Source organism: Pseudonaja textilis, chromosome 6 (genome assembly GCF_049901715.1).
Source record: "Pseudonaja textilis isolate UNSWEBS1 chromosome 6, rPseTex1.2, whole genome shotgun sequence".
NCBI classification, from domain to species: Eukaryota; Metazoa; Chordata; class Lepidosauria; order Squamata; family Elapidae; genus Pseudonaja; species Pseudonaja textilis.
The window spans coordinates 3603616-3627904 of NC_141995.1; the positions used below are offsets into that span (position 1 = coordinate 3603616).

General features: G+C 46.4%; 1 protein-coding gene across 1 annotated transcript in view; it reads right to left on the reverse strand.

The window, feature by feature from the left end:
- The window catches only part of ADAM33 (ADAM metallopeptidase domain 33), a 90777-nt gene that overhangs the window by 65485 nt on the left and 1003 nt on the right, over positions 1-24289 (reverse strand). Inside the window, 1 exon segment of the mRNA XM_087935680.1 lies at positions 15035-15117. Within this exon segment, the coding sequence (XP_087791806.1) occupies positions 15035-15117 (83 nt within the window).

The following is a 24289-nucleotide window of genomic DNA, read 5'->3' on the forward strand; positions in this document are numbered from 1 at the left end:
ATAAAGAGTTTGGGAGCCCTAGCGGGCAGGTGGGCCCAACAGAAGAGTGGCGGAGAGAACTGCTTTGGTCTCCGCTGCTCATCGACGCTACCGGCTCGGCAGAACCAGGGTGAACCGTAGAATCCCACCCCTGCAGTTCGGTGAACTACATGTAAATTTAACAACCAGTTCAGCCAAACCGGTCCAAACCGACGGAATTCCAGCCCTGGAGCTTTCTCAAAGGACGAAGAGGAAAACGTCTAAGAGACAAAAGAACGTATGAGCAAAGGAGGAGTCCAAAAAAAATGCTTGGCCTCAACGAAGCTCAGAATGTGCCGAGGTTTGCAAGAAATGCCCCGAACCACATCAAAAACAGGGACTTGGCTCGGTCTGAATCAAAGGTTAGGATTAAAATAGAAACCTTTGTGGTCATTTGTTACTGTGAATGCACTGGCCCGCATTAAAAATGGAATTTTGTGGCCTGCTCTCAGAAATAAAGTATCTATACACATCCATAACGCACATTGTCATGCTCCTGGGGGAGACGGACTCTGAGTCAGAGGAGGAACTGCCAACGGAGTGGAAGTAGGGCTCCAGAGGTGGTGGAGGAGGCTGGGGAAGGGCAGAGGCCAGCTGAGCAGTCAGAGGAGGACCCAGGCCCATCCCTTCTCCATCCTAGAGCACGCAGGGAGGAGAGGATCAGGGAAAAACAGGCATGATATTCCCCTCTGGGAAAAAAAATCGGGGCTGGCCAAAAGAGACCCCGCGCCGCGCGCCAAGAAATCGCACACACAACACCAACGCTACACGCCCTTCCTTTCCAGCCGGTCAGGTGTGGATCAGCTCCAGAGCTGGGCAGCCGCTTCCCTGGTGGCGGGGCTGAGGCCGCCTCCCAGGGAGGGCCCGCTGCTTTCCCTCGCCAGGGCCGGGCGGTGTCGTGTTGCCCTGCGCCATGTGGCCCCCACCTGGCAGCGCGCTTCTCGGCACGAGGCAGATGGGTTGCCCAAGGAGCCCGGCCGGCTAGGCGAGGGGAAGGGAGCGAGGGCCCTGCCGGGCTGGGGTGGAAAACCCGCTGGCAAGAGGCCGGGGGAAGCCTGCGGGCGGAGGACCAAGCGCGCTGGGAGGCAGAGATTCGGCCGAGACCGTCAGACGGAGAGACAGCTGGTCTGCTCCGGTGCCGCCGCTTCCGTTGCAAAGCGCCGCCGCGGCTCTTCCTTTTTGCCTTTCCCTTCCCGAGGCAATGTGGGACTGGAGCCGCGCAGAGCTGCGCCGGCGGTAGCAACTCCTGACTCAGGTGGCCTCTGAGGGGAGGAGAAGAAGGGGGAAAGAGTGGAGGGGGCGATTCCCCAAAAAATCAGAATTCGATTTTAATCGAAGAATATCATGTCTGGAAAAACAGGGTCTACTCGGTAGAAGAGGGCCATGATCCCCTTGATGGGTTGCAGCTGTGAGATCTGCATAAGAGTTTGGACCTGCGTGCTAGCAAACGCTGGAGACAAAATAGTGTTTTATTCCTGGATGAGGTTTATCTGGTTTGGCGTTCTTCCAAAGGACTGTACCTGGTTACCTTCCTGAAGTTTGTAATTATTTATCCTAATCTGTCATGGAACTTTCTTCAGTGCGGTTTCTTTTTGGGTTTTTGCTTCGTTGTCTGCTATTTGAGTTTGAACTGTGTTTCTTTCGCTTGGAATGTTATTTTGAAAATAATTCCATCTCCAACTGTGAACAATTGAACAGTGAAGCCAAGTTGAAAAGGACCTTTATTAAAGGACTTTTATGAATGTTTTGGTTTTCGTTATATTTGTGGTACACACCAGGTCATCCCACACATATACACATGCTATATACACACCCATACATATGTAGAATAGAATAGGATAACAGAGTTGGAAGGGACCTTAGAGGTCATCTAGTCCAACCCCCTGCTTAGGCAGGAAACCCTACACTACTTCAGACAAGTTGGGATAGGATCTCCGGCGGGTTACGAAAAGAGCAGATTTCTGAGCATTTTGGCTAGGAATGTACGAGCTGACAAGAGCCAGCCAGAATGTGTCACAATGAGCAATAATCGCCTTTTTTGGATAGCATGCCTGGCTGGGGGAACGAGCACCGAATGAACCTTGATCTCAGCACAATCTCTCTCGATATCTGTGTTTAAAAAATGGTACAAATTAAATGATGATGATGATAAGCAGATTATGTGAAAGACGATGTTGAACCAGCTTTGATGGAGGTCAACAATGGTGTTCAGAGCATCCTTGAACAACCAACTAGCAGTCAGAAGACACGATGAACACTCTTTTACTGCACAACACACGGGCAGACTTCGCCATGGTTTCAACTGGGAAGCTGTGAGCATCCTAAACAAAGCCAGGTCCAAAAATGCTAGAGAGTTCCTAGAAGCCTGGCACTCAGACAAACTGGCTATCAACAGGCACATAGCGATAAACAACATTTACAAGCCATTCAAGAGAGACAATCAAAACAGCTCAAAAGAAAAAGAAAAAAAAATCAAAACTCTTCCTGGCCAGCAACCAACACCCAGATAAGCAGGGATTAACACTAAAATTAACCCCAGACTAACAATCAAGAAGTAAAGGATGCCCCCCCAATCAAGAAACTGCCAACTCAGATAAACCATCAAACATAAACAACAGCCTAACAAAATAAGCACCAAGAACATTCACACTGATACGGCAACTACTTGCATAAGAGGGAAACCTCTTCTCCCTTCCAGCCTGGTTGACGTTCCCTAGTTTGGACATTAAACGTCTGCAAGAAAACAACAAAGCTTACCCTCACTGAGCACCAAGGACTCCCCCTCCTCCTCCTCCTCCTCCTCCTCTTCCTCTTCCTCTTCCTCCTCCTCCTCCTCCTCTCTCAAACTCCCCTCCCCTCTAGCACTGATGATGTTTCCTAGTTGGATAATGAAATATCTGCAAAAAACTCCCACGAAACTCAGAATACACCAAGGACCCCACTGTTCTCCTCCTCCTCCTCCTCCTCCTCCTCCTCCTCCTCCTCCTCTCTCTGCAAACCCCACAAACCCCTCCTAGCAGTGATCATGTTACCTAGTTGGGTCATGAAACATCTGCAAGGAAACCACCCAGCTCAGAGAGCATTAAGGACCCAGAGTTGTTGTCCTCCTCCTCCTCCTCCTCCTCCTCTTCCTCCTTCTCCTTCCCTCCCTCCTTTCAAGCACTTCTGTTACCCAGTTGGGTCATGAAACATCTGCAAAAAAATCCACCAAGCTTAGAGAACACTAAGGACCCCACAATCGTCATCTTCCAAGCTCAAAGAGCACCAAGGATCCAGAGTCGTCGTCCTCCTCGTCCTCGTCCTCGTCCTCCTCTTCTTCCTCTTCCTCCTCTTCCTCTTCCTCCTCTTCCTCCTCCTCCTCTTCTTTCTCTTCCTCCTCCTCTTTCTCCTCCTCTTCCTCCTTCTCTTCCTCCTCCTCTTCCTCCTTCTCTTCCTCCTCCTCCTCTTCTTCTCTCCTCCTCCTCCTCTTCCTCCTCCTCTTCTTCCTCCTCCTCCTCCTCTTCTTTCTCCTCCTCCTCCTCCTCCTCCTCCTCTTCCTCCTCCTCTTCCTCCTTCTCTTCCTCCTCCTCCTCCTCCTCTTCCTCCTCCCCCTCTTCCCCCTTTTTGCAAACTCCACTCCCTTCTAGCACAGAAGATGTTACCTAGTTGGGTGATGAAACATCTGCAAAAAAAAACCCAGCTCAGACCCTACCGTCCTCCTCCTCCTCCTCCTCCTCCATTCCAGAAACCCCACTCTCTTCTAACACTGACGGTGTTATCTGATTGGGTCACGAAATGCCTGCCATAAAACCACCCAGCTCAGAGAGCACCAAGGGCCCCACACAGAAAGAAGGCATGTTTTGTCCAGCCGCACAGAGACTCTCGTGCCACTCATCCCCAGCTTACCACACACACACACACACACACACACACACACACATGCATCCCACAGCAGGGGTGCCTTGCTCCAATTCCCTCATCGGCACAATGACCTCACAGGCGCCTGTGATGAGAGATTCCTTCCCCTGCAATCCCACCCGCTGCACATCCCGCAAACCTCGCTAGCGGCAAACCTGGGTTTGTTCACACACCCTAAACCACCACGGGGAAATGCAGGGTTTGGGTGTCTTGTGAAGCTGCCCCTCCTCCCCGCCCCAAAAACACCCTCCAAAGGTCATGCAAACCCAGCTGTTATAGCAACTTGGTTTTTAGTTTTTTCTTGTGTTCCCCTGGTTTCCCAAATAAATTTTTCTTTTTCCCAATTTTCCTCGGGAGGAGGATTCCCTTTGCGGGACAACGACACCGCACTCTTAGCAAAGAGAAACTTTCCAGCCGACAATAAATAAAGGAGACAAACATTCCAGATAAATGCACAGCAACCACGTTTGTGATCTGGGAGGGCGAAGGCTTTCCCAGGCGCCTGCTTGTGACCAAGCTTCCCCCGGTGAACAAAGAGGCAAGAACGCGGTGTGACATTTCGTGCCATCTCCAAGCCGGACTTCATTTATTTCTTTTATTTTTATTTATTTATTTGTCCAGCATGTATTAGGTAACCGATAGAAGTATAAACCTGATTATGAGTACATGAAATGGATACGAATAAAAAGGAGAACATTAGGACAGGGACCGTAGGCACGTTGGTGCACTTATGCACACCCCTTACAGACCTCTTAGGAATGGGTATTCTCTCCCTTCCTTTCTCTCCTCCCTCCATTCTTTTTTCTCTCCTTCCTTCCTTCCTTCCCTGTTCTCCTTCCTTCCCTCTTCCTTCCTTCCTTATTTTACTTTTTATTTTGATTTGATTTCTCAATCGCTTACAATATAATAGGTGTAAGTCTAAACATGAATAAGAATACAGGGACCAGGTACGAATAAATGGGGACAATAGGACAGGGACGGTAGGTAGGCACGTTGGTACACTTATGCACACCCCTTACAGACCTCTTAGGAATATGTATTCTCTCCCTTCCTTTCTCTCCTCCCTCCATTCTTTTCTCTCCTTCCTTCCCTCCTTCCCTGTTCTCCTTCCTTCCCACTTCCTTCCTTCCTAATTTATTTTTTATTTTTATTTGATTTGTCAATCGCTTACAATATAATAGGTATAAGTCTAAACACGAATAAGAATACAGGGACCAGGTACGAATAAATGGGGACAATAGGACAGGGACGGTAGGCACGATGGTGCACTTATGCACACCCCTTACAGACCTCTTAGGAATATGTATTCTCTCCCTTCCTTTCTCTCCTCCCTCCATTCTTTTCTTCCTTCCTTCCTTCCTTCCTTCCTTCCTTCCTTCCTTATTTTACTTTTTATTTTGATTTGATTTGTCAATCGCTTACAATATAATAGGTATAAGTCTAAACACGAATAAAAATACAGGGACCAGGTATGAATAAATGGGGACAATAGGACAGGGACGGTAGGCACGATGGTGCACTTATGCACACCCCTTACAGACCTCTTAGGAATGGGGTGAGGTCAACGGTAGGCAGTCTGAGGTTAAAGTTTTGGGGGTTTGGGGAAGAAACCAGAGAGCCAGGTGGGGTAAACGTATAATATAACATAAAATGAAGTAAAATAAAATAGGGCAATGTAAGTTTTAAAGCATAATAAACAAGATAAACTATAAATAATAAGACAATAAAATAAATAATAAAATAATAAAAGTAAACAATAAACAAGACAATAAAATTAAAATAAAATAAAACATAAAATATAATGTCACATAACATATAACATAAAGCAAAGCAAAACAAAATAGGACAATATAAGTAAAAAGGAATGAGCAACATAAGCTATAAATAAATAAGGCAATAAAAGAAAAAGAAAAAAAAAATAAGACAATAAAAGAAAACAAACAATAACGTAACATAAAACAAAGTAAAATAAAATAGGACAATATAAGTAAAAAAGAATAAATAAGATAATGAAATAAAATTAAAATAAACACGACAAAATGAAAAGGAAAAGGAAAAGAAAATAAAAAAATAAAAACAAATAAAACGGATAATAAATAAAATAAAATCTGACTGCAAAATTTTGACTGGCTGGCGTGTTGCTGCCTGAAGCGGCGGTCCAAGATTTGAAAATAGCCACACACACACACACACACACACACACAAAGAGTTAGTGCAATTCAAATAAAGTTTGCAGAAGGAGGAGGAAGAGGAGGGGCAGCCGTCAAACCGCAGCTGGAAACTCGCACCCACACATCACTTTAACACAGTTGTTTGTTTTCACTTTGATTTTGTCTTTCTTGGATTACTGCTGACTTCCTCCTGGCTGCGGTGAGATTTCCAGCTCCCAAGAATCCCTGCCGGATTCCAAGAAAGGACTGGCGAGGAAGGGGAGGAAGCCGTGGCGCAGAGACCCCAGACGTCCCCCTCCCCCCCCCCTCCGCTGCCTTAAAAGGAGAAAAGAGTCGTTTTCACTTGACCCCCCAAATCTTTGCCTTCTACCAACAGGAGGGTCTTTGGGGGAGAGATACGGCTACAAATCAGGTGATCAGGGTTATTTAAACTTGGCAACTTTAAGATGGGTGGACTTCAATTCCCAGAATTCCCCAGCTAGCCTAAAGACTTGAAATTCACACGTACTGGCTAGGGAATTCTGGGAGTTGAAGTCCATACATTCTAGCTTGGGAATTCTGGGAGTTGAAGTCCTCACATACTAGCTGGGGACTTCTGGGAGTTGAAGTCCTCACATACTAGCTGGGGACTTCTGGGAGTTGAAGTCCTCACATACTAGCTGGGGACTTCTGGGAGTTGAAGTCCTCACATACTAGCTGGGGACTTCCGGGAGTTGAAGTCCTCACATACTAGCTGGGGAATTCTGGGAGTTGAAGTCCTCACATACTAGCTGGGGACTTCCGGGAGTTGAAGTCCTCACATACTAACTGGGGAATTATGGGAGTTGAAGTCCTCACATACTAGCTGGGGACTTCTGGGAGTTGAAGTCCTCACATACTAGCTGGGGAATTCTGGGAGCTGAAGTCCTCACATACTAGTGGGGAATTCTGGGAGTTGAAGTGAATACATACTAACTGGGGAATTCTTGGGGTTGAAGTCCTCACACGAGCTCACACAATCAACACCCAAATGAGGGTAGATTAACTCCAAGATTAACATCAGAACAACAATCAGGTAGTAAACAAGACCTCAACCAAGGAACTGCCTAACAAATTTAAGATCAGACATGGACATGCTCAGCTGCAGATGTTTAGCAGCCTGACACCCCAATTCGTCCTTGTCCCTCACTGCCAACTAAGGTCCCTGGTCTTCAGGGCAGGGGGCAGGCAGGCGGGGAGGGAGGGAGGGAAAGGAGGGAGGGAGGGAGGAGGAAAGAAAGGAGGGAGGTAGGAGACATGGGAAGAAGGGAGGAAGAAAAGGAGAGGATATGGTAGTGAGGGAGAGAGGAGAGGTGAGAAGGAGAGATGGGAAGGAGGGAGGAAGAAAGGAAGAGGACATAGGAGGGAGGGAGGGAGGGAGGGAGGAAAGAAGGAAGGAAAGAAGGGAGGGAGGGAGGGAAAGGAGGGAGGGAGGGAGGAGGAAAGAAGGGAGGGAAGGAAAGGAGGGAGGGAGGGAAGGGAGGGAGGGAGGAGGAAAGAAAGGAGGGAGGGAGGAGACATGGGAAGAAGGGAGGAAGAAAAGGAGAGGATATGGTAGTGAGGGAGAGAGGAGAGGTGAGAAGGAGAGATGGGAAGGAGGGAGGAAGAAAGGAAGAGGACATAGGAGGGAGGGAGGGAGGGAGGGAGGGAGGAAAGAAGGAAGGAAAGAAGGAGAGGTGGGAAGGAGGGAAGAAGAAAGGAAGGAAGAAGAAAGGAAGCGGAGATGTGAGGGAGTGTGAGTAAGAGAGGAAGGAAGGAGAGATGAGAAGGAAGGGAAAAACCGGGGTCCAGAGTGACACACTCAACACAAGAGCTACACACTCAACACCGCCGCACAGCCTGCGGTGGAGCTGCTCCCCAACACGTGGCAGAGGCGCTGTGGTCCTTCTCTACGCCATTTTTCTGCTCAGGGCCGCGGTTGGCAAAGTCGACTTCAACTCTCCGAATTCCTCGCCTTTACAGAAGCAAAGCCAAGCTGAACCAAGATGGCTCCCACCGTGGGGGCTTCACTTAGCGATCGCTTTACTTAAGGACCAAATTGCTGGCCCCAATTACAGTGGTGAAAGGAGCACACACACACACACACACAGAACATAACGCTAAATACGGGCAGTCCTCCAGTTACGGCCAGCCTGTTGCTAAGCAAGATGGTCATGAAGTGAGTTTTGTCCCCCTTTTACGACCTCTCTCGCTACAGTCATTAAGTGAATCCCCGCGGCTGATAAGTTAGTAACCCGGTTGTTAAGGGAATCTGGTTTTTCCCCACCCCCAATTAACTTTGTTTCTCAGAAGGTCGCAAAAGGGGATCCGGTGACCCCTTCCCGCCCCCCCAAGACGCTGCGACCGTCGTAAGTACGAGTCCATTGCCGAGCGTCTGAATTGTGATGCTGGGGAATGCCGCAACCTTCGTTAAGTGTGTGTGTGTGGGGGAGGAAGTTCACAAGTCACTTTCCCCCCCCCCCCAGTGATGCTGTCATTTCAAACGGTCACTAAATGAACCGTTGTAAGTTGTGGACGGCTGGCAGGACCCGGTTTGCAAAAAAAAAAAACCCAAAAAACCAACGAAGGCACATCGAAGGAAGCTTTCCCTTGCTTGGAGGGCTTGGGGCACCCACGTTGGCACCTCCATCCTGCCTTGCCCTCTTCAAGCCCACCCGCCCCACCCCGGGACCGGGCTCCGGCAGACCCACACACACACACACACACACACACACTTTTGCAGCAGCCGTGGAAGAGGTCAAGTGTGCGTCAGGCAGGCCAAGCCTCGGCCCGAAAGGAGGACTGCCCGGCATGGGGTGGTGGACATGCCAAGCACAAAATAAACCCACGTTCCCGGCCACCGGCTCTTGGCACCCTAAATATAGACGTCGAAGCAACGAACAGCCGGCGCGGAGGGACCTGGGCTGCCTCTCCCTCTGTCCTGAGTGGAATTCGGAGCAATACACCCAACTGTATTGAGAGAGAGAGAGGGAGGGGAAGGAAGGGAGGCAAAGAGGGAGAGAGAGAGAGAGCATGAGAGACAAGAGAGAAAGAGAGAAAGAGAAAGAGAGACAAAAAGAGAGAAAGAAATAGAGAGACGGGAAGAAAAACAGAGAGAAAGAGAGGGAAAGAGAAAGAAACAAAAAGAGGGAAAGAAGGGAAAGAGAAAGAGAGAAAGTGTGAGAAAGAGAGATAGATAGAGAGAGAGTGAGAAGAAAAAAGAGATAGAAAGAAAGAAGACCAGGAGAGAAAGAGAGGGAAAGAAAAAAGTGAAACAAAAAGAGAGAAAGAAAGAAGGGAGAGAAGAGAAACAGCGAGAGAAAGAGAGAGGGAGAGAGAGAGAGATGGGGAAGAGAAAGAGAAAAAGAGGGAGAGGGAAAGAAAGGGGGAGGGAAAAGAGAGAGAGAAAGAAAGACAGGAGAGAGAGAGAGAAAAGGAAGGAAGGGGAAGAAGACAGAGAGAGCATTTCATTCCAGAGACTAAAAATTGGTCCAAAATAACTTTGCGCCCAACATTTCAAAAGGGGAACAAGGAAGATTCGCCAAAAAGGGTTTTCAACAAGGATTTCTTCTCCCCCCCAAGATCTCCCTTCCCCCTTTTAGAGGCTTATAAAAAGTCTTTCAGGTCCTCCTTCTCTTCATCTCCATCTCCATCCTGCAGAATTGTCACACTCACACCCCAACGCCCCACCTGTGAGTTTCCAGGCCACAAACTCACTTTAACAGCTGACTCGCTTAGCAACGGAAATGCTGGGCTGCCTCGGGGTCGTACGTCCAGGACCCCTTCCTTGCACAGGAAGAGAATCCGGGCTCCCCTTAGCAGCAGAAATACAGTAGCAACTTTTCCATACACACACACACACACACACACACACACACACACACACACACACACACATATGGTATTCAGCTTTGTTCGGGTATTTTCCCACATCATTATAGTTGTGCTTTTAAAGTTGTAGCAACATTTCGGTAGTATCTCATCTGCCATCATCAGGCTTCTGTATTGTGTTCGTCTGTGAGTCAGACTTTCACAGCCGTTTCTGTTTTAAATTTGGTGCTAGCCTACTGCTGTGCCAGAATGGTTTTTTCTTCATCCTGATTGGTTGGGAGTCTTTGGTCTGTGTTTATTGGTCTTGGAGTTTGCTCTGTTCTGCTTGACTGGTGTTTCTAATATCTTCTGTCTGTTTTTTGGCTTTTTTTGTGTCTTGATTGGCTGGCAACATTGTGTTTCCTGTATTGGAGGCTTTTAGTGCAGCTTTGCTCTGAGTAAATGGACGGCTATCATTTGTTAGGAAGCTAGGTTTCATCTGGGTGCCTGGTTGGGGTGTGTTTGAGCTGGAGGTATCAGGGGGGATCTGTTTGTGCCCAGGTGTTTGCCTGGCTTGTGGCGTGGAGATTTTTTTGTTTGTGAGTGCAGGCTTCCAAATAATTGACAGTCTGGTGGAGTCATCTATTCATGCTTTCAGGTCTTTTTTTCAATCTCTATGGCTTCTCTGATGATTCTGTGGCTGGGGTTTTCTATAGTGGCTAGGGTTTGGGTGCCATTGAAGTTGATGCTATGACCTGTGGCTTTCATGTGTTGGACTAGTGAGGAAGTGTGTTCCAGCTTTTATACTGCATTTTTGTGTTCATCCAGGTGGGTACTTATTCTTCTATTGGTCTGTCCAATGTATGTGGCCGGGCATGATGCACAGGGGACTTTGTATATGCCTTGGTTTTCTAGGTCAATTTTATCTTTGGGGTTTCTAAGGATGGCTGCTATTTTTCTGTCTGTTTTGAAGGCAGTCTTGATGTGATGCCTGTGTAGTATCTTATTGATTTTGTCTGTAGTACCTCTCATGTAGGGCAGGACAGCTGTTCCATAGGTCTGTTCATCTTCTAGGTCTCCATTATGTCTCAGTGTGTTTTTGTGGATCAAGCCGGTGATTTTGCTTTTGTGGAAGCTGGGGCTGTCAGTACTTTAGTCAGGGTGCACAGTTCAGTCTTTATGTGTGTCTTGTCTGCCACACATAAAGACTGAACTGTGCACCCTGACTAAAGTACTGACAGCCAACGGCTTCCACAAAAGCAAAATCACCAGCTTGATCCACAAAAACACAGATTACCCAAAGCAATAAGGAAGCTTCAATCCAAAAAAAGATCATTTTGGCAGAAAAACAAATCTGGTCACGTTGCCCACTTCAAAAGCCGATACAAAAATTTATGCATCAGGTAAAGACTGAATGCACCAATTATCACATTAAACAAGAAGAAAACCTTCTACACACCAATTCCACCAGTGCTTTTTACAATTTTGTAAACAACAAACTAAAAGATTCAAGGTCCACCCCACCCCTGATAGGACCTAATGGTAAAGACTGCAACGACGACACCATTAAAGCCAACATCTTTAACACATTTTTTGGCTCAGTATTTGTAAACAGCAATGGAGCATGCCCAGTATTTCCTAGCCGAACCACAGACAACTACAATGATCTAATACATATCGATTTTACAGAAGACAATGTTGAAAAAGCACTGCGCAATCTAAAACCATCTCTATCTATTGGACCGGATGGAATATGTGCCTACTTCTTAAAAAAGCTACCCACTGCCATAGCCGAACCTCTAAGCATAATCTTTGAAAAATCTTTCAGGACCAGCTCCTTGCCAAAACTATGGTCACAAGCCACGGTCATCCCCATCTTCAAAAAGGGAGACCCCAGCCTAGTTGAAAATTACAGACCAATCTCCTTATGCTGCGTCACCTGTAAAGTCATGGAATCAATTATTAATCAATCCATCATCCTCCACTTAGAGACAAACAACCTACTCTCTAATAAACAATTTGGTTTCAGGAAAAAACTATCCTGTAATCTGCAACTCTTACACTGCAAAAACATATGGACTACACAACTCGATCAGGGCAAAGCAATCAACACAATCTACAATAGACTTCTGTAAAGCCTTTGATTCAGTGGTACATGACAAACTACTCCTAAAACTAAAATCCTATGGTATCTCTGGACACCTACATAACTGGATAGAAGCATTCTTGTCAAACAGACAACAAATGGTCAAAATTGGGAGCGTCCTATCAAATTCTGTACCTGTCAATAGTGGTGTCCCCCAAGGCAGTGTTCTAGGACCTACTCTCTTCATACTCTACATAAATGACCTCTGTGACCATATTAAGAGCAACTGCGTTCTCTTCGCTGCTGATGTAAAGCTATTCAACACCACAGACAATACTGCTACCCTTCAAAAAGACCTCGACTATGTATCAGAATGGTCAAACAAATGGCAACTTCAAATCTCAACAAATAAATGCTCTGTCTTACATATTGGCAAAAAAAACCAGAAAATAAAATACAAGCTGAATAGTCAAGATCTTGTTGATGATCCAAGCTCTGTAAAGGACCTTGGAATACTCATCTCTAATGATCTAAGTGCTAGAGCCCACTGGAACTACATAGCCAAAAAGTCATTAAGAATTGTTAACCTAAACCTATGTAGCTTTTTCTCTGGTAATATCACACTACTAACTAGAGCATACAAAACATTTGCTAGACCAATACTCAAATACAACTCATCAGTCTGGGACCCACATTACGTATCTGATATTAACACAATTGAGAAAGTCTAGAAATATTTCACAAGAAGAGTTCTCCACTCCTCTACTCATTGTAGAATACCTTATGCCACCAGACTTGAAATTCTAGACCTAGAAAACCTAGAATTACGCCGTCTTCGATCCGATCTAAGTATAGTATATAAAATCATACGTTGCAATGTCCTACCTATCAATGAATACTTCAGCCTCAACCATAACAACACAAGAGCAAACAATAGATACAAACTCAAGGTTAACCGCACCAAACTTGATTTCAGGAAATACGACTTCAGCAACCGAGTGGTCAATGTCTGGAATCCTCTACCTGACTCTGGGGTTTCTTCCCCAAACCCCCAAAACTTTCACCTTAGACTGTCTACTATTGACCTCACCCCTTTCCTAAGAGGTCTGTAGGGGGAGTGCATAGGTGCACCAAAGTGCCTACCGTCCCTGTCCGATTGTTTCTTTTTCTTATATGTACCCATTTCATTTATTCATAACTATGTATATACTTATACCTATTATCTTGTAAGCGATTGACAAATCAAATAAATCAAATCAAATCAAATACACACACACACACACACATATATATTTATTTTCTTATTTTTTCGCGGGTATTTATATGTATGGTATTTAGGTTTCTTCGGGTATTTTCCCACGTCTTAATATTTGTGCTTTTATTATAGCGACGTTTCAGCAGAATCTCATCTGCCATCCTCAGGCTTGTGTACTGGGTTCTTTTTAATCACGTGTGTCAGGCTTGGTAGAAACAAAAAACGGCTGCATATATACACATACATACATACATATATATACATACATACATATATATATACATATACATATATATTTTACTTTACTTTACTTTACTTTTATTTTATTTACTTTATTTTATTTTATTTTATTTATTTACTACTTTTACTTTTTACTTTACTTTACTTTTCACTTTACTTCACTTTACTTCTTTTTTACTTTATTTTACTTTACTTTTATTTTATTTACTTTTATTTTATTTACTTTACTACTTTATTTACTTTACTTTACTTTTTTACTTTACTTTTTACTTTACTTTACTTTTCACTTTACTTCACTTTACTTCACTTTACTTCACTTTACTTTACTTTACTTTTATTTTATTTACTTTATTTTATTTTATTTTATTTACTTTACTACTTTACTTTACTTTACTTTTATTTATTTTATTTATTTTTTATTTTATTTTATTTTTGTTTAATAGAAGTGCCTGGGGGGGCGAAGGGTTTCGAACTCTCCTGCAGCTGGAAAACAGCTGTTTGCAGAAGGAGCTCGGATGACTTAGGCCGGAGTCTGGGCGAACAAAGGGGTCTCTATCAAGGGAAGACCCTGCTTGGCTGAACAGCTGAAATCACAGCCCCCAACTCAACCCTCATCCTTCCACCGCTTGAGTCAAAAGCGCTCTGAAAATTGAACCTTTTCTGTAGGGGTGGGACTCAAAAATTTTTTTACTACCGGTTCTGTGGGCGTGGCTTAGTGGGCTTGGCTTGGTGGGCGTGGCAGGGGAAGGATATACTGCAAAATCCCCCTTCCCTCCCCACCCCACTAACCTGCTTTCCAGCTCCGTTCTCCTGTGCCGGGCAACCAAAGGAGACCCAGCCGATCAGCTGGGACTCAATGGGAGGCAGAGAAGAGATCGGGGTTGGCAGGGCCAGTCAGAGGTGGGATTGGCCGGTTCTCCAAACTACTCAAAGTTTCCGCTACCGGTTCTCTAGAACCGGTCCGAATCTGCTGAATATACAACCTTTGATTTTTTGTCTATACAAGTACTAACTTGTTGTTCAAGTGAGACACTTTTTAAGTGAATTTGGCCTCCAATGGACAACCTTCCTTGTCACCATTGTTAAGGGAATCCCTGTGCTTGGTAATCCGGTTGTTAAGTGATGGTCACAAAAGGGGATCACATGACCCCAGGACGCCGCGACCGACATAAACATGAGTCAGGTGCCAAGAAAGTCTGAATGGAGCGGAAGGATTTATATTGCAGACTACAGGAACCAGGAGCACCACTCAGGTGTCCCGGAGGACACAGGTAAACCTCCAAGTAGCCTCAATGACCTTCTAAAAAGGATGCAAATGACCAGCTGTCTCGCAAGGAGTATCGATCGTTCCATCCTCCACCATCCAGTCAGAGCTGAAGAAGCTTCTGGGATGAGTAGCAAAACGTCTTCAAAAGAAAAACCAGAAAGTTCAGTTCTCTTTTGAAATAAAAGCACGTTTCGGGCAACCAGGGCCTGGATGACTGAGATCCCAAAACAACTACAGACATCCAAAATTAAATCAAACCCGGACGAGCACAAACGATCCAAGCCAAACTTTACCTTTTCTGCCCCTTCAACCGATCGACGGTTCCGCCCTCCAGAAATCCAGCGGGGAGTGACGGAGTCTCCTTGGGGTGGCCACTCTGGAAATTAAACAAATAAACAAATAAATAAACGAACAAACAAACTACAAAATGGAGGAACAGGAAGCCAACCTGCAAACCCCCCCAAAAAAATTAAAAGGAGAAGAGGAACCACCCTAAAGTAAAATGGAATATAATGTAGTATGATATTTAAACCAAGGACCTGTACAGATGCCAAGAACGAGGTTGATAACATGATGTTTTATGATGTAATAAAAGAAACTCAATAAAAAAATATATATTAAAAAAAAAGTAAAATTTCAACGTATTTATTTATTTATTTAAAAAAGTCAATCCGAATAGAGCCAGAAGGGACTTTGGAGGTCTTCTAGCCCAACCCAATTAAAAGATGAGTGATGACAAAAGTCCTTGGACACAGATCGGCTCAGCGTGACTGTTCCTGGACTGCGGAGAGCTTGTTTATTCTGGCTCCATTGAAATGAATGAGCATTTGCAACCTTTGAGAAGCAGTCAATTGAAATGTGAGGAAGAGATTGGGAATGATCACGTCATGGCTACATTCCCACAACATGTTCAGCTGCAGACTGCGTTTGTGGGATCAAACCTAGGTCACCCTGTCGTGTGAACCCAGCTCTGATTGGCAGTAGATTTCAGGGAAGTCCTGGGTGGACTTGATAGATCAAACTCAGCTACTGTTCTGACCCAAACCTGGTTCCAAGGAAGGAAACACGAGACAAAGGTAACAGCACAACCTTTTAACGTTTCTTTACGAATTCCGTTCCTTCCCGGTTAAAAGGCTGTTTCAAACCAATTGCCCCTGATAAGAACCAGCCTTGCCAAGGTGGTGCAAGGCTGCCAAGAACATGAGATAAAGTTACTAAGGAATATTTCAAACACAAAGAGTCTCCAAACACCAACCAAGATCATCCAAATGTCCACCAGGCTTGAGTGCAAAAAAGTCTTTGCTTCCTGCAAAGAACTCTGGTTTCTCAGCTGGCTTTGATCTCTTAAGGGAGGGGCCATTACCTTGCAGCCTTACTCCCGAGTTGCCCGTGCTGCTGCAGATGCTCACGCATGCTGGGCACAGGCTCCTCGGGGTGCTCTTCCTCGCTGCTGCCAGCCTCCACAATCTCCAAAGGCAGCACTCCCCTCCCTGATGGTCCTGGCCCCGTCCCTGCATCCCACACAGGGCCCTCATCTGAGTCCTCGCTCTCCGAGACCTCAGTCGTCCACACCTGCTGCTGGCAAACCACAACAGCTACGGACAGATTGTGTTGTGAGATGAAACCTAAGTCAACATGCTGTGGGAACCAAGCTCTATGTCAGAGTTCCTGCGATGGCCCTGAGCTTCGAGCCAAGCTTCAAAAGAATTCAAAAGATTTTATTAGGAGCAACATGCCAGCATGAACCCAAATGAAGCCAACTCTGGCAGGCGTAATTTACAGTCACCTGTGACCCTGTTTCCCTGTTTCCCTGCACTGGGTGTGTCATAAATCAGATTCTCCAATGAAGCACTGTTTTATTAGGAGCAACATGCCAGCATGAACCCAAATGAAGCCAACTCTGGCAGGCGTAATTTACAGTCACCCGTGACCCTGTTTCCCTGTTTCCCCGCACTGGGTGTGTCATAAATCAGATTCTCCAATGAAGCACTTCTAGATCCCAAATTAAGTGGTCTGTTGGAGAAGGCTCCTAAGAAAGCAAACTGATAAGTTGTCAAACAAATCGACGCGGAGTTGTTACTTGAGGCACAAACGGAACAAAATAAAATTATCCTACTTCAGAGATATTATGCAAAAACACAGCTCTCTGGAAAGGCTTCTAATATTAAGAAAGGTAGAAGGAAAGGTAACAGCAAGATGGATGGACTCTGTTATGGTGGGTGATATCTGTACCATTGGGAGTCTTGAAAGAGCAAGTTAGGAGTAGATCATTACGGAGAAAATCTACCTATATGATCATTAGGAGTTAAAAACAACTTGAGGGCGCGTCATCACGCACTCATTCAATCAATGAATCAGTCAAAATTAAGTGGTCTTAAGTGGTCCATCACGTCCTCCGATGAAGGATTTTTTTGGGGGAGGTGTCATCCATCACATTCTCCAATGAAGGCTTTTCAGGGGCAGAAGATCTGGTAGCCTAGCTACAATCTTTGTAAGATAAGCGTGGAATGTGCTTCTGGTTTTAAACTGCCGTACTGCTCCTTCAGAGTGCCTCCCGCCCTTGTTTATGGCAACTCAAAAACAGACATAGGAATGTTTTATGAGTTGACACTCTAACTTGGGAGTGAGTTTTCGGGATGTCCCAGGTGGTCCTGACAGGTGAGACTCAGCTAAAGACCAAATTGATTGCGTTGTGGGATGAAAACCTGGGTCACCATGTTGTGTGAACCCAATTCTGATCGGCAGTAGGTTTTTTTTTGGGGGGGGGGGAAGTCCTGGGTGGACTTGATAGATCCAACTCAGCTACAGACGGATTGTGTGGTGAGATGAAACCTGGGTCACCATGTCGTGTGAACCCAGCTCTAACGGGGAGTGACGTTTGAGGGTATCCTGGTTGGTCTTGAGAGTTGAAGTTCAGCTACAGACCAGACTGAGTGTGTCATGAGGTCAAACCTGGGTCAGCGTAGGGTGGGAACTTAACTTGAACTGGGAGGATTGTTTTTTGGTTTTGAATTTTCAGGAATGATCTGGATGGCCTTGACAGGTTCAGATGTTGGTCCTCAGTGGCTGCACAGTGAGAAACATGGTTGCTGAAATGTTCTTCTCCAGCTCACCACCTTCCTGCTGTGGTAGAAAAACACAGCTGTGGGCGGTGGCAGCAGGCATCACTCTCCGATCTTGGAAGACTAAACCAGGTTGGGTGGCTTCCAGCGTGGAGAGAAACCAGCAGAAAATCGAAGCGGTCGGTCACAACCACCACCTCTTTTGACGAAGGAGAACCATTTCCATCTTCTGGAGCAGTGGTCTCCAACCTTTTTTGTACCAGGGACCAGTGTCACGATTATTCATCCTTTATGGACCGGTACAAAATGATCCACGGACCGGGACCGGCATCAGCATGCACACGACCAAGGCAAGGCGAGCCGAGCGACCGGCCAGCCAGCCGCCCCCGCTTCTCCCGCCACCTTCAACTCCTCCTTTGTACTTTCTCGCGGTCGATGGGCTTTTTGGGCTCTTTCTTAATCTCCTCCTGAGTAACGCGAGACTCCACCGCCGTCGGGACAGCTCTTCGTTCGAAGCCGCCGCCCCCCCTTCGACGAAACTAAGGCGTGAGGATTCCTTCAGCACCCAAACACCGCTTTCCAACCGACGACCCACAAGCTCACCCGGAAGCACTTTCTCAAGCGCCATCGAAACAAGATGGCGGCGCCCAAGCAAAATAGGCGGCCCAGTACAAAATGATCCACGGACCGGTACTGGTCCGGGGCCTGGTGGTTGGGGACCCTTGTTCTGGAGAACTTCTTCTCCCGTTTCTTGAGAATTGGCCTTCCTGGGCTCATGTTATTGTGAAGAAAGAGGGGGTTGGTGGTGGATGCTTTACCTCGGACACCTTTCTATTTTTGAGGTCTCTCTGGTTCTCCTCTCTTCCCAATTTCAGGAAGGGTCTCGGGGAAGCGTTCCCTCCTGGCCTGTCTCCTTCATGGAGAAAAGGTGAACTCCTTTCTCCATCAGCAACCATTTCCAAACGGTTTAGGAGAGGTGGAGCAATGGGTCTTCCTTTGACTCCTTTGTCTAGTGGTGAAGGCCCCGGGCTAAAAACCGGGAGATGGTAAGTTCTAGTGCCACCTCAGGCACGAAAGCCAATTTGATGACTCTGAGCCAATCGCCAGGAGACGGTGAGTTCTAGTCCCACCTCAGGCATTGGGTTCCTTTGGGCGAATCACTAGGACAATGTGAGTTCTAATCCCACTTCAGGACATGAAAGCCAATTGGGGGACTTTGGACCAATTACCAAGAGACAGCGAGTTTGTTAGGAATAACATAGGTTACCTAACGTAGTTTGGGTAAAATAATATATATAAACTATGATTGTAAGTTTAAGTGTGTGTCACTTTAAACTGCAAAGCATGTAATTTTGGGTGCGGTTGTGAAACCGCCATAAGAGGGAGCAAGAGAACCTGCCGACGATTCCTGACGATTGCTGGTTTGATGGATTGATGGTTTGTTAACTGCGTGTTTTCCCTACTGCTGAGTTGCTGAACGTTGAAGAAAGGAGGTTTTGACTTCTTCATATCTCTACTGCGAGGAGATATATTACTGGACTGATATTTGTAAGTTTACTGACCTCTTTTTCGACACTGGACTTTGCAACTGAATAATCCCCGGGCGGACTGAATTAGTGAATGATATATGGACTGTTTTTTGACTATGCTAAAACTCTTGCTGGAATAAACTATTTAACTAGCACGGTGTATCTGTTTTAATGAGTGTAAGCTACAAAAACGTTTATCTCACATATTTTGCCTGCCTGCCTGACTGCCGTGCAGATTCTGCTAGGGTGTATCCCTAACAGAGTTTCTCTGATTTCATGGTACGGCGAGAAGTCCAGGAGGCTGCAGGGAAGGGACAGTTGGACCTTCAAGGAAGCTTCTGTCCACCTCGTCCCCAAAGCAGTTGTGAGGACAGCCCCCCCAGTTGCCCAGATGCCTACAATTTCTCTTCTCCTTCAAAAGGAAACTTGAAACCAACCATGGTCAGGCCAAGGAGAAGCAGGAGGAGAAAACTAGAAGTGAAATCTTCAGTGTCCTTCTTCTCTGCGGTGGGTGGGTGGTGTGGGTGTGTGGTGTGGGTGTGTGGTGTGTGGGTGTGTGTTGGGGCCCGTTCTCCTTCTTCTCCGTGAGCTTTTGGTAGGTACCGCACTCACCTTCCCAACTCCATGGACAAACCTTTTGGCCAGCCCTCTTACCGTCTATCTGCACGGCTCTTCTGGCCTGTCTGGGAAGGGACTTGGTGGCCAGAACGCAGTAGGGAATTCTGGCCTTTCTCTTCCCAACGAGAAGGAAGAAAATTTTGGGAAAGTGGCACCCAACAATTGGAAGTGCTCTTGTCCATGTCCCTTTTCCTTCCTTCCCTTTGTTCCATCTCTTTCTCTCCCTCTTCCATCACCTCTCCCTCCCTTTCTACTCCCTTTTCTTCTTCCTTCCCTCTTTCCCTCTCTCCCTCTTCCCTTTATTCTAATCTTCTTCCTTCCTTCATTCTTCCTCCTTCTCCTTTCTCCTCCTCCTTCAATCCTCCTCTTCATGCTCCTTCCTCCCTCTTTCTCCTGTCTCCTCTATCTTTCTTCAGCCCTTCCGCCTCCTCCTCTCTTCTTTCCTCCCTCCCTCTTTCTCCTTCCTTCATTCTTTCTGCTCTCCTTCTCCTTCCTCTTCTCTTCCTGACTCCTTCTTCTTCCCTCCATCCCTCCTTCCACCCTTTCTTCTTCTTCCTACTCTCCTTCTCCTTTCCTCCTCCCTCTTTCTCCCTCCTTCATTCTTTCTCTCTTTCTCCTTCCACTTCTCTTCCTCCCTCCTTCATCTTCCTCCCTCCTTCCTTCCTTCCTACTCTCCTCCTTCCTTGCTCCTCTTCCTTCCTCCCTCCATCCTTCTTTCTCCTTCCTTCATTCTTCCCACTCTCCTTCTCCTTCCTCTTCCTCTCTCCTTCCTCTTCCTCCCTCAATCCTTCCACCTTTCCTTCTTCTTCCTACTCCCCTCCTCCCTCCCTCTCTTCCTCTCTCCTCCCTTCCTTCTTTCCTCCTTTCTCCTTCCCTCTTTCCTTCTTATACTCTCCCTCCCTCCGTCTTCCTCCTTCCTTCTTTCCTTCCTCCTTCCTCCTCTTTCTCTCTCTCTTCGTGGGCCTGCCTCCCTTTCTTCTTCTCCTCCTCCTCCTCCCTTCCGCCTTCCATTTGTTTTCATTCCATTTGTTTTCATTACGCATTTTATTCTCCCAGCTCCTCGGAGGCCGGAGGAGACAACGGGAGATGGTGTCATCCTTTATAAATAACCTCTGGATTTCCCAATCGTTCAAAAGTGCGAAGATTTCCTGGAAAGGAGGACTCAGCAATTGGGCTCTTTGTCCTGACCACCATCCTTTCTCTCTGCAAACCGACACAAACGGGGCACAACTTGTACCAAACCCAGAAGGGAACCTTTGCTGACTTGGGTCAAATCCTTCACCTCTATGCAAAGTTTTCATGGGGGGGGAGGGGGCGCTGGAGGGGCGGAGGGGTGTGTGTAAACCACCCTCTAACAGGAAGCTTGAAAAAAAATTTCCCCTTTTGCACAAAATGACTCTGTTTTGCCGAGTCGGGGCCTTCTCTCACCCTGGCACCACTAGATATCAGGACAGAGAGGCGAGGGACCCCGGAGGTCTTCCAGTCTGACCCCTTCATCAAGCATTACCATGGGGAGACTGCAACGGTCTAAGTGAATAGAATAGAATTGAGAATAGAATAGAATAGAATTGAATAGAATAGAATAGAATAGAATAGAATAGAATAGAATAGAATAGAATAGAATATAGAATAGAATATAGAATAGAATAGAATAGAACAGAACAGAATATAGAATAGAACAGAATATAGAATAGAATAGAATAGAATAGAATAGAATAGAATAAGGAATAGAATAGAACAGAACAGAACAGAATAGAATAGGGAATAGAATAGAATAGGGAATAGAATAGAATAGAATAGAATAGAATAGAATAGAATAGAGAATTCTTTATTGGCCAAGTGTGATTGGACACACAAGGAAATTGTCTTTGGTGCAAATGCTCTCGGTGTACATAAAAGAAAAGATACATTCATCAAGAGTCAAGAATCATCAGGTGTAACACTTAATAAGAGTCAACAATCAAATCATACTAGGAAACAGTCAATTCTAAAAAATCGTAAGGATACAAGCAACAAAATTACAGTCATACAGTCACAAGTGGGCGGAGATGGGCGATGAGTGATGAGAAGATTAATAGTAATAGCAGTGCAGACTTTGTAAATAGTTGAACAGTGTTGAGAGAATTATTTGTTTAGCAGAGTGATGGCTTTCAGGAAAAAAACTCCCCTTGTGTCCAGTTGTTCTGGTGTACAGGGCTCTATAGCATCATTTTGAGGATAGGAGTTGAAACAGTTTATGTCCGGGATGTGAGGGGTCTGTAAATATTTTCATAGCCCTCTTTTGGACACCCACTTTAGGGTGCAGTATACAGGTCCTCAATTGAAGGCAGGTGGGTAGTAACTGTTTTTTTCTGCAGTCCTAATTATCCTCTGGAGTCTGTGTCTGTCCTGTTGGGTTGCAGAACCGAACCAGACAGTTCTAGAGGTGCAGATGACAGACTCCATCATTCATCTGTAGAACTGGATCAGCAGCTCCTTGGGCAATTTGAGCTTTCTGAGTTAGATTAGATAATATAGAGAGAAAGAAAGAAAAAGAAAGAGAGAGAGAAAGAAAGAAAAAGAAAGAAATAGAGAGAAAGAAAGAAAGAAAGAAAGATAGATAGAAGATAAATTGAAAGAGAAAGAAAGACAGAAAGAAAGAAAAAGATATAGATAGATAGTAAAAAGATAAATTGAAAGAAAGAGAAAGAAAGATAGATAGATAGATAGACAGATAGATAGATAGTAAAAAGATAAATTGAAAGAAAGAGAAAGAAATAAAGATAGAAAAAAGATAAAATGAAAGGAAGAGAAAGAAAGATAGAAAGAAAGAAAAAGATATAGATAGATAGATAGTAAAAAGATAAACTGAAAGAAAGAGAAAGAAAGAAAGAAAGATAGATAGATAGAAAGAAAGAAAGAGAGAGAGAGAGAGAAATAGATAGATAGATAGATTGATAGACAGAAAGAAAGAGAAAGAAAGGTAGAAAGAAAGATCAATAGAAAGAAAAGAGAGACGAGAGGGAGAGAGGGGAGAGAAAGCGAGAGAGGCCGCTTGTTGGGTCTTTTTGTGCCGCGAGTTTTCTATCTGTTCCTCTCGGGAGCAGCAGAAACCGTCCGAAGGCGGGACAGGGCTCAACCCTCCGCCGCGGCCGGGAGAGGCTGGGTTGGATGCAGGGCCGGGCGGGAGGAACAAACGGTTCTTCCCGGCCAGTTGGCTTCCCACCCCCTCCGAGCCCCCCTCCCCCGAAAAAACACCCGCCCCGCGGAGAGAGCGAGGAGCGACTGGCGCTTGGCCTGCCTGGCGGGGTCGAGGAGAGGCTGGGCTGCTTCTGACCCGCTGTTTGCAACCCCAACTCGGCCATATAGAGGCATGATGGAACCGGGCCAGATCCCGAAGCCGCGAGAGAGGGAAGGAAGGAAGGAAGGAGGGAGGGAGGGAGGGAAGGAAAGAAGGAAGGAAGGAAGGAAGGAATGTCTCCCGGGGAAGAAGAACGGCAGCAAGCGAAAGAAACCGGGATCTAATGAGCCCAGGCAAATCTTTCCTTCCCAACTTGTTGGGGAGCAAAGTTTTGTCCCAAAACTTCTCCACTCGGGGGGAAGGAACCCCGAAAAGCCCATCGTGCACAGCCGGGGCCGCGCCCATCGCCCAACCGGGGTGGGCTTCCCTAGCTTTGCCCTTGGGATCCAAGCCCCCTACCCACCCACCCACCCAAAAGAGCTTCAGAGGCTCCAAGCAACTCCAAGCCACCTTGGGGGGAGGGGTCCTGGTCTCTTTTTTTGGTGGGGGGGTGAGGTCTCCCTCCGAGCGCTGCTGGGGAGACGAGCAAGGCTCCTGGCCGGCTGGGTGTGACCAAGGACGACACCCCCTCTCCTTCCAACAACCCCCCTCCCAAAATCCAGAAGGGACCTTCCAAAAACTTGAGAAGAAATTTTGGAGGAACATTTTTAGAAGCTGGAGGGAGGATTTTTTCTCTCTCCTTCCTCTTCCTCCCTTCCTCGGGGTATTTTGCGACACGGAGTTTGAAATTTGGGGGGGTTGTTTCCTCCCTAACTGGGAAGACGAGCAGGGCTCCTGCCCGACTGGATGCGATCAAGGACCCCCTTCCAACCATTCCCCCCCGCCACCCTCTTTGTCTAGCCGGTGCGAGGCTTTTCCCACCGGGGGACCTTGGCCCGTGCGAAGCCCACCCCTCCCCCCAAAAAAACTGCATTTCCTCTGTGGGACTTTGGGGGCGGGGGCGGGGGGGTCCGCAGGAAGCCCCACCGGTGGAAAAAGTCGACAGGGGCCAAGATATTTTTTAAGGAGGAGATTTGCTCCCCGCAACCAATGCGAAGCCCCCTCCCCAAATTCCCACGG